At 35.4% G+C, this 10268-nt stretch overlaps 2 protein-coding genes across 2 annotated transcripts; both read right to left on the bottom strand.

Annotated features, from left to right (window-relative positions):
- Positions 1-721: 721 nt before the first annotated feature.
- LOC137745262 (phosphoinositide phosphatase SAC8-like) lies at positions 722-4568 on the bottom strand. The gene is made up of 10 exons (XM_068485181.1): positions 4493-4568; positions 4216-4343; positions 4043-4134; positions 3899-3956; positions 3264-3339; positions 3037-3098; positions 2655-2761; positions 1771-2040; positions 945-1474; positions 722-819 (listed from the first exon to the last, which is right to left on the bottom strand). The coding sequence occupies exons 2-5, from the start codon at positions 4264-4266 to the stop codon at positions 3316-3318; spliced, it is 225 nt and encodes a 74-aa protein (XP_068341282.1). The 5' UTR covers positions 4267-4343; positions 4493-4568; the 3' UTR covers positions 722-819; positions 945-1474; positions 1771-2040; positions 2655-2761; positions 3037-3098; positions 3264-3315.
- Positions 4569-7291: 2723 nt separating this feature from the next.
- Positions 7292-8407, bottom strand: LOC137744642 (uncharacterized). The gene is made up of 3 exons (XM_068484413.1): positions 8229-8407; positions 7779-7909; positions 7292-7442 (listed from the first exon to the last, which is right to left on the bottom strand). Exons 1-3 carry the CDS (start codon positions 8271-8273, stop codon positions 7325-7327), a joined length of 294 nt encoding a protein of 97 aa, XP_068340514.1. The 5' UTR covers positions 8274-8407; the 3' UTR covers positions 7292-7324.
- Between the last annotated feature and the right edge of the window lie 1861 nt (positions 8408-10268).

Below are 10268 nucleotides of genomic sequence, written 5' to 3'. Positions count from 1 at the left end.
TTCTTCCTTTTCTTTCCCTGCCGACACACCTTCAGTTTGGATAAACAGCACTGTGGAAGCACCCGGCGAGCACCTTTAGTTTGGATAAACAGCACTGCTGCTGTAGAATCAGCCGACCAAGAGGCACCTTCAGTTTGGATAAACAACACTGCGTCGAGGTCGACCGATTATCTATCTAAGTCTCGGTCGAGAAGGGTTTTCGAACCTTTGTTGGCAGAGGTCACCTTACTAGCCTTCTCGGCATAGTCAGGTGTTACGAATTGCATTGCTCGGCGCACTGGACGCTGAGTGGTTTTATGATTGGATACTCCCAAGTGAGCTTCAGGGTTCGGCATTCCGACGGCCGAACTACGTTCACCATCAAGACATACATCACGTTTGAGTACCTGTGCCCATATAGTTTGGTCTCGATTCGACGTGCTTATACTCTTACGAATATAATCACAGTGACCGAATCGGGCTCCGACGATTTGTGAACTCCGCAGAATTAGCAGCCTTGTCATCAGGCTGTAGAACCCAGAGACCGAGAGCGTTTCTTCCTCGGTCGCAATCGCAAGATAGAGAAGTCAACGACGCACCCAAAGCGACATCAACAAATTTTACTCCTCGGCCAAGCTCGGCCGACGAGTTGGCACGCCCCGCATTCGACCGAAGGACGTAGTTAGCTTATTAGTTACTCGGCCTGCGCGCCACGTAGGTTTTGTAATTTTTAGGGTCAACAGTTTGGTAGTCTTCAGCAAACATAGAAATGCTTTCAGAAGAATCCAGCACTCCAGTCCTCTGCAACTGTGCATCTAGAGACTTCTGGGCCAAGCAACTCTACAAAATAAAGAAGCAGTAAACAATTGAATGTCAAATCTCAGTTTACTCCTGCAATGGCATATGGTATATCATATTGGCACAAATTATTAAGATCAATCACACTAGGTAATTTTCTTAGAAACCTGAGTAACATTTGTTCAATCAAGGCAATCATTGCAGTTCTGCTCCTCAAGTATATTGCCCTTCGCATCTACAAGGAAGTATCTGCTCAGCTGGAACAGTTTTGATTAAAAACAGTATTACATATTGCCAGCATACCTGGATTTTCGCATACTTAATTCAATCAGATAGTACGCTTTCATTACACTTGCTTTTCAAATGGCTCTGAGATCTGCTCGTATAGAACCTTTAAGTTTTCAAAGTTTGAGTTACCACATACATGTTGAAAGTCAAATGAAACGTATCTGCTACAAAAACACTAGTAAGTTGAGAACAAAATCTCATTTCTGACATTGTTCCCAATGCCAACCAATAGAACTGACTTCATTTTAAGCAACCTCGAAAACAAAAAAGGAATCCACTTGAAGTGGGAAAATGATTCAGTTGGGAGCCAACATAGTTGCATACATAAGTATGCAAATTGTCACCTCATGTTTGGTAGATTTTGCATTTCAGCAGAAAATGCCGTGCTTAGTTGACCTTCATCACCATGCTACAAATAACAATAAATGGAAAGCTTATAACAACTGGAAATATATGAAACAACATATACTTTGCATACAATTAAAAAAAAAAGTAAAACTTGTGTAGCACAAGCAATCAGCTGGGACGAGTTATAGACACCATTGCTTATTTAGCGAATCCCAGAGCCACAAAAAGGTGAGCATGTCGTACAAACACAATTTGAAGGAAAAAAATTGCAAAATTTTCAGCTTAACGTAAAGGTGAACCAGTGTGCAAGGATTGTTAAATTCAAAGTAAAAAGTTAAAAAGAGAAGAAACCCTTACTTTATCAGTTAGGTCTATTGCCATTGTCTCTCCATATCTTTGGGAAAGATCAAAAAAATGGTGCTCCACAACATTTGACTGTAAGTAGATTGGGAAAATTCAGAAACTACTCTAACAAGAACTGTACCATGAAGCCAGAAAAGAGTAAAAAGGGATGGATTTGCATCTCTGGCAACAAATTACTCTCTGCTCATGAGTAATAATCCTAAGTTGTGGTTTATAGCTCAAGTCAACAATTTACTACCAAAGAAGCAGAATTGAACCTCGAATCTAAAAAACATATCAAAAGTATTATGGAAGGTTTTTATACAGAAAAAAGGAATAGAAAAATAAATCTTCTTGAATTAATTTATGACAAAACTTCCAATCTATTATCAGTCTTAAAGGTTAATAGTGAAACAGCGCCTGCATATTTAGAAAGTATAGTATTGAAAAAGTTCTCTAAATGTATAAAAGTTGGCAAAAACCAATCTATCCTTGCTAAACTGTACAAAAGTTTCATCTATGTGAGGGGCATTCCATAAACCTCATAAAAGAATGACAAAGTTCTACAATTATGATATTTCTCACATCAACAAGGACCGCAGAATGTGAAGAAAGTTGAGGTTCCACCATAAAACCAATTTGCAATATGGGGATTAGCCCAATTTACTTATAAGCTCATGCAAGGTCCCTCCTCCCATCAATATGGGATTCATTCTCAACAGAATATACTTTTCTCAAATGTTTAATCCTCGGCCAACTTAGTTGATCACATGTACAATGACACCATGATATAAGCTAATGTCCTATTTAGGCAAAGAAACATAATAGTAACTAAAAATACTCCGATAAAATAATACCTCAGCACACATTTCTTTTCTGAACCTTCATATGAGAATTACCTGCAATAATGAGGGCTGGAAACCTTCAATCTCCACCAACTGCTCAGTTTCAAAAAAATTAGCAACATCTCCATCAAGGTTGGCTCATCTTCTCCACATTCTTGTCCCTACGCGACCACATTACAGTGTTTCATGTTTAAGTCCTTCAAAACATGCAGATACGGACACAAAAGTGACTACAAGAATCAATCATCTCTATAAGATTGTGCCTAGACGCCGGGTACACCTCCTTGAGACTATCGTAAGTGTGGCAGATAAGCCTTTAGCTTTAGCTGTGCAGTCTGGAAGCTTAAATGTAGGTCACGGAACACCATAACATATTACTCACCTAAACTCTGAATCTCAATCTTAGAGAGAGAGAGAGAGAGAGAGAGGGACATACACATAAGAAATCAGTAAATTCAGGATATTTCCTTGTACTAGAGGAATAATGAACCCATCAAGCTGCCATGAGAAAATTAATGAGCATTAGCGATAAAATTTGTGCGCGAAGAACTGACGACTTTTGGAAATGCTGTTCTTCCTTAAAGATATACATTAAGTGGCGGTAAGCAAGAAAATACTTTAAATTGTTTAACTAATTATGACCTCAAAGATGGAAAGTCTAACCTTATACTTGATAAGTTCGTCCAAAAGATTTCTGTTCCAAACAAATCAAGGATCAGCCTGAAAACACAAATGATTTCTGTTCCAAACAAATCGAGGGTCAGCCTGAAAACACAAATAATGTTAAAAACTACCAAGCAATTACTAGTCATAGATCATAATGTGTAAAGTAAACATTTGATAGGAGCTAAAATGGCATTAAGAGAAAAAACTGATAAACATCCATATGATATGGTGTGTCAGTTGACTCGATACTCATGCTTTCTCATCTTCTAGTGCTGACAAAAAAATCCTTTGGATAAAGGGGAAGGGAGAATCTCTTGACAACCAAAAAATTGCACAAAGGATGGCATGTTTTCAAGGATATGAACTGAGAAGGCATCTTTATTGAGCTGAAACTTTCACCTTGAGAACAAAAGATAAGTATAGTGCACAAAAACACAGAAGTTGGCAAATCCTTAGGGCGGTTTTCCTTTCTTTCCCCATTAACCCTCTGAATTGGAAAGAGTTGAGGATGCCTAGTAAACTAAACGCGTGGACAATATATATGCTTATATGCACCTGATGTATATAACATGAATCACTTTTAAGAACTAATCAGGTCCCGATAAACCCAATATTCCAAATTTCCAACTAACCTGCTTCCATATTGGTTTGGCCATCCATCCTTCCACTAACTTACATCTTCTTTGAAAGCTGGTAGAAATGATCAATTATATATGATTAAATAAACAAATACAACACTTTACCGAATAGATACATAAATAGACATAAGAATTTACTCTAGTGTTATATCAGTCTTGTACGAGAAGTACAGCCCCGAAGTTGATTGGACTGTTTTCAACAGAGCCATGAAGTACGCCTCATCCTTTTTCTGCACAAACACATCACAAAATTAAAACATCCCAAGTCACTCTCAAACTCGCTAACGAATGAAAAGAATCAAAACCCTTACCTCCGGAGCAGTTGAATTCTTCATACCCTCGTTGTAGGACAGAAACCTCATCGAGGTCACTCGATAAACAGGGAAGCCGAGATAAGTCCCAACTTCCGTCCGCGAAGTTATTACAAGAGCATAATTTCCTGCACCAAACACATCAATTCAGCAAACAAACACCATTCCCTGGAAATATAGCCATTCAATCCACAGATTTATACAATACAACGGAAAAAAGTTACACATTTTCGTTTCGAAATACTCCAAAGCGAGTAAAAGCAAGCAATTGACATACCTGTAAGCAATCTGATCGTTCCCGCCACTCCGTATATCGTCGAGGTTTTGTTTGGTGCTACCCGGATGACGAGAGATTTTTCCAGTGTTGATCATGTCTCACTATTTAAATGGTGAGATATTAATGTTAAAAAGTTAATAACTTAAAAAATAAAATTTCTCATCATTTACATAAAAACATGTAGTGGTGTACCATTTATATTTCCGTCACAATTAAAATTTTCTCTTGGATGACGGGCAACACGTCTCAAGGCTGCCAAGTGGAGGGATTGTGTGAAGCCAAGTCATCGTTTTTGGGTTTTTGTGGGTGGGTGGATGGGGAGGTTGTTAAACCCTCGGGGGAGTATTTATTAAATATTGTAAAAAATTAACCTTTAATTTTAAAAATGTAATTTTTTTATAAAATCTTTCAAATATATCCAAAATTTCAGCTAAATAGATACAAATACTCTCAAATTTAACAATCGAATAAATTAAAGGTTTTTTAGCCAAAATGATTCGTGATATTGACATAACTTCTTAATTTGGTCCTTAATAATTAATGATAATCAATAATAGTGTTCTTGAATTTGTCTATCGTGAATCAGTTTGGTCTTTCTTTGAATTTTTCCATCGTGATCATTTTAGTTTTTTCATGAAAAATATGTCAATTGCTCTATTAATGTGATAATGTGGCACCACGTGGGTCTCACAAATACAATCATATAACGACATGTGGATTAACTTTAAAAACTATTATTATATTTAAAACTAAAAATGATATTAGTAGGCATAATTGAAATTCTGCTACTCCAACTTGTGATAACCATGACAACGCTCAATGTCGATGATGAGGGGGTCGAAGGGGATAGGGTTGTGGTGGTGGAGTGTAGAAGCAAAGGTGAGTTGGATTGAAGCTTGAGGCGATGGTAGCTAAAAAACCTTTAATTTATTTAATTTTTAATTTGAGGTATGTATGTCTATTTAAGTGAAAATTTGGATGTATTTGAAAGTTTTTATAAAAATTGACATTTTTGAAATTAAGGGTTAATTTTTAGGAAAACTAACGGAAAATCCAAAAAAAACTCCCCTTTTAATGAAAAGCCTTTTTAAAATGTATAATGAATAGTACCAAGTAAATGTATAAATGTGGTTTTTCATTAAAAGTGAACAGTACCGAAAGTGATCTGTTAAAACTCCCTTAATTTTTTGCGATATTTGATAAATACTCCCCTCGGGGGTGGGATGTCTTTCCAAGTAGGCAATGTTGCAAGTGGGGGAAGTTGTTAAATCTTAAATGGCTAAGTACAAAAAAAAAAGTGTGAAGGATGGATTCTTTACTTTTGAGTTGTGGTTTGGCTTGGATTGGACTATTTCGATCGATAGAAAATTCTTGTTGTAGTTGTAATTTAGGGCATGCTTGCTTACTTTGTGGATATGATAATGAGATGAAAGTGATATATACGTGACATTGTTTAAGTACGGAATAAGCAAGTCTCTATGTGTAATGATACATGGTTGAAATTATAAACGGAACACATTTGTTTAACAAGGGCTTCCATTACCTTTTTATTCCTTGTATTTTAGTAAACACATGATGTCAAGAGTTAGAATTATACCCACATTTTGCATTCTCATTCTTGGTAAGTAAATAGACCCATATTGAGTTCAAAAGTGGTTACCATATTATTCTTCCACACAACAATGTATAATTAACTTGAGGTAGCATTTTCGTTGCATAAAAGACTATTTGTTTGAATAATTATATTCCACGTCTAAACGGAGGGGATAATCTACTCTAAGGAAGGGTGCTGAAAGAACTTTTTGATACAACAATATTCTGCATTTAAGTGGATGGGATAATCTGCTAAGGGAAGGGTGGCTGGGTTAGGCCATACAATGAATCAACTATTTACTAAGTATTAAACTTAACATAAATATAATACGTCATTGCTATCAATGTGCCTCAAATCTCACTAAATTGGAACAGTGTTTTGACATTTTTGCCCTTATTTTAATGTTTATGTGTTCCTACTTTTTGTGCTTTGACAGTGAAATTCCCAAATTGCACACATGGCATGCTAGGGAGATTTGCAGCACCGCTTCATTCCTCTCATCTGCACCGTTTCCTTCCTCTTCCACTCCGAATTGATACGGAATACTGCTGAACCAAATTTTCTCACCATTTCGTTCCATACTTCTCCACCTCTTCATTTGTGTTGCACCATGAATTGAAACAAAAAGCTGGTCATCCAAATCAATTTCAGTTAACTCAAATCCTTAAAACCCAAATTTCTCCAGATCGTTGGAATCAGTTTGCTTTTGTTGTTGCTAATCTACAGGTAAAGCTTAAATTTACGTACAATTTTTTAATTTTCTTGATTGGAGTTTGGAAATAATTACAGAAAATTGGAAAAGGGAAATGGGAAAGCGAGAAAATGCATGTAAATGGGTTTGGGAAAATGACTTTTCTTTGGCATTCGCTTATGGCTTTCATCCTTTGTGTGTATGTTTTCACTGGATGAGCCTTGTTTTCCTTTTTCGATCTTGTTGATTTTTCTTTTCTTTTTCCCATTTCGGCTAAATAGTTCTCAAACTTCCGAGCGAATGTCGATAATTGTTGTTGTTGTGAATAAATTTGGTCAATGACTTACTAAAACACCAATTCTCCATAGATTCTCCATAGCCGGAGCACTATTAGATGACGCTTTGTGGAAGAAAAAAAAAAAAGAAGGGATAGACAGGGCACTATTTGATGACGATTGTCGATAATCGTTATTATATAAATATATCATTCAAAAAAAAATAAATGTTTCACCCTAAACACTTTACTATTGATACTTTATCCTTGTAACTAAACAAGGGGAATGAATGGTGCACACAGAAACCTCAATGTATTTGTAAGGCAGTTGCTTCGGGATATAAAGAGTCCTTCAATACCATCACCACCGATCACTTTAATCCTCCCATCCCTACCAAACAAATAAGAATCAAAACAACAATGTGATTTGTGTGATGCAGAGATATCATATCTCCAAATAGATGTACGTAATATCATGCCTTCATTGCAGTATCTACAAGCATGCTTCACCAAATATGCATGTGTATTTTGCCATTCAAAAGTTCTGGGACCACAGAAACGAATAGCAATTCCGAGAAATGTGGAACAGCAATGCTTGGCAGCAAGATACCTCATTAACCACACGACAGTGCGCAATGCTAAGTAGATTGGTTTTTGATCAATTCGCACAACGAAAACAGCATAAACAAAAAAGAAGAAGGAAGAAAGTAGGTGCATTTTAACTCACAATGTTCCAATGGCCAAAAGGCGCTGAATCGGGTCGAAAGCAAGAATGGAGGCCGTGGATGGGATGCCATAGTGAACTGCAACTCGCAGGTCCAAGTCTTCCGCCGTCAAACTCCCGTATGGCAAATTATGCTGAAACCAACAATTTCCAATACAAAATCCCAATTTAAGAAAAATGGGTAAGAGGCTCCAAATTCATACAATCCAAGTATTCGAGCATAAAAATACACAGAAATGAATAAAAAAAAAAATCATAAAAAATAATCCATTGATGCAATATCCAGTTTTCCAGGACACTAACAAGATAAAGCATCGGAATTTAATCCACCCCAACAAAAAAGAAACGGAATTTTAATCAAAAAACGCAAATTACGAAGCTAAACTGAAAAATTCGAAAAAAAAATTGACAGAAAAAAGTGGCGGCGATCGAATGCTTGGAATACGACTTTACCTGAGAGTTGTTTATGGCTTTCTGCAAAAGCCGCTTGGCGAACATTGCGAATTCGAATTTGCAGCTGAAATCTTTGGCTTTCTGCAAAAGCAGCTGGATTGGACTAGCGGAGGAGACTTTCTATGTTTGTTTCAGTCAGTGATCATACCGATGGCGCTCCTACTCTTAAGAGCTGTAAAAATTTCGAATTAGTCAATGACAAAAATTGAAATTAAATGAACAAAATAAATAAAAAGGTGCTTAGCCGTTGTTTATGGGGTTTGTATCCTCTGCAGTCGCGATTATTTTTCATATTCGGTACGCAGTCGGCAATCCCTTCGTTAGAAGCGAAGGCAAAACGGAGTCGTTTTTGGCATGTTTGCTTGCATTTTGCATCATTTGGTTGACACAAGCCATTACAAATGTAGTAGATAAAAGTAGACATCACCAAAAGCCGTCACGGAAAGCAAAAGAAAGCATTGGCAATATCTTCTTGTTTTCTTTTCATACAAGTATTTTTTTTTTAAGTTGAATTGTAATTTAATTTGATCTGTAAAAAAGCACTCGACTACGTACAAGGAGCACATTTATTTTACTCAAAGTCGTTATGCTTAAGTTTACAAAATATAACTCATCATGTATCAACAACTTATTCTGATTAGAGCAAATTATATAAAAGAAACCAAACTGAACCAAATCTGTTACCTGGTTGGAATCACCAATTGATGGGTTATTGTGCCCACTTCTAGAGCTACTTTGAAGTAGGGGTGGTAGTGGGTCGTGTCGAGGTACTAATCATTTGGGATATTATTCGACTCCTAAAAAAGAAATCACTCCTTACTCCTACAATTATATTTTTATCATATATGCATAAATAATTTTTAAAAACAAGATTTTTATGAAAAATCAAATTATGCACTTTAAAATTTTTATTTAGAAAGATAAATACTCTTATGAAAAGTGTAGAATTAAATTTTAAAATGCCAATAATAGATCTCAAAAAGAAAATAAGAAGAAAAAGTTTCTAATGCACATTCAAAAAAGAAATTTTAGCTAAAATGGTATTTTAAGACTGACATAACTTCTCATTTTGGTATTTGAGATTTGAAATCGATAAAAACAGTCCCTAAGTTTGTCCACCATCTATTATTTTGGTCATTTTGTGAAAATTCTATTAAATAAGGACTAAAATGACAAAATTACTGTCAAGTTAATAAACAACGGGCCAAAATAATTTGTTAGAAATGAGGGTATTTTTGTCATGTTATTCTTATTTAATGGAGATTTTTCATGGAATGACCAAAATAATTGATGTGGACAATCTCAGAGACCACTTCTGTTAATTTCAAATATCAGGAATCAAAGTGAAGAAGTGTGTCAATCTCAAAGATCATTTAGATAAAATAAAAAAAAAATAAAATAAAAAAACCTTAAAAATGATTAGCAAGAATGGTACAGGCCCAAAGGGTAAAAGGGAATATACTACAAGCCCAATAGACCTAACGAACCAAAAATAGGAAAAACTAAAATGGACCGATAGTATCCGACAATCAACTGCTTATGCTATTTCAGCAATAATACTATAACTACCAATTTCTTTGAAAAACAAATAAGGATAATATAAAAAGAAAAAGTAGAAAAATATAAAGTTCGTTTGTTGGAAACTTATTTTAAAATAACTGAAAATATTTTTTATGAAAATATTTAATAAATTAATCTTTGTAAAAATACTAATGAAGTATGAAACAAGAAGGTATCACTAATGCATCTTACTTGATGTGCTTTAAGTGCTTCTAAAACTCAGAAACATTTTATCTAAAAGATATTTAAGTTATTTAAGAAAACTTCCAATCCAAATGAATAGTTGGACACGTTGTCTCATCTCATCAGAGTTTTCTACTATGTCCAAAACATAAGGTAGTAAATTATGTGTCATTATACAAATAACGAAACAATTGTGCTAAAATGCATAAACAATAAAACTTCCGTCCACTCCTATAATGACACGTGGTATTACTAATACAGGCGTGCAGAATGAAAAATTTCTCCATTTCATTGCTG

This window comes from Pyrus communis, chromosome 9 (genome assembly GCF_963583255.1).
Source record: "Pyrus communis chromosome 9, drPyrComm1.1, whole genome shotgun sequence".
Lineage (NCBI taxonomy): Eukaryota > Viridiplantae > Streptophyta > Magnoliopsida > Rosales > Rosaceae > Pyrus > Pyrus communis.
Note: the sequence above shows the minus strand (reverse complement) of the source record. Positions and strands in the feature narration are given on the sequence as shown.

What these genes read in the sequence shown, in the direction of transcription:
- LOC137745262 (XM_068485181.1), bottom strand. Translation starts at nt 4,266, where the DNA reads ATGAGGTTTCTGTCCTACAACGAGGGTATGAAGAATTCAACTGCTCCG. An exon ending in AGAATTCAACTGCTCCGGAG is followed by an intron (nt 4,135 to 4,215) that starts GTAAGGGTTTTG and finishes GTGTTTGTGCAG; the next exon opens with AAAAAGGATGAGGCGTACTT. An exon ending in CCAAACCAATATGGAAGCAG is followed by an intron (nt 3,340 to 3,898) that starts GTTAGTTGGAAA and finishes TGTTTGGAACAG; the next exon opens with AAATCATTTGTGTTTTCAGG.
- LOC137744642 (XM_068484413.1), bottom strand. Translation starts at nt 8,273, where the DNA reads ATGTTCGCCAAGCGGCTTTTGCAGAAAGCCATAAACAACTCTCAG. An exon ending in AAGCCATAAACAACTCTCAG is followed by an intron (nt 7,910 to 8,228) that starts GTAAAGTCGTAT and finishes TGTTGGTTTCAG; the next exon opens with CATAATTTGCCATACGGGAG. An exon ending in CTTTTGGCCATTGGAACATT is followed by an intron (nt 7,443 to 7,778) that starts GTGAGTTAAAAT and finishes TTTGTTTGGTAG; the next exon opens with GGATGGGAGGATTAAAGTGA.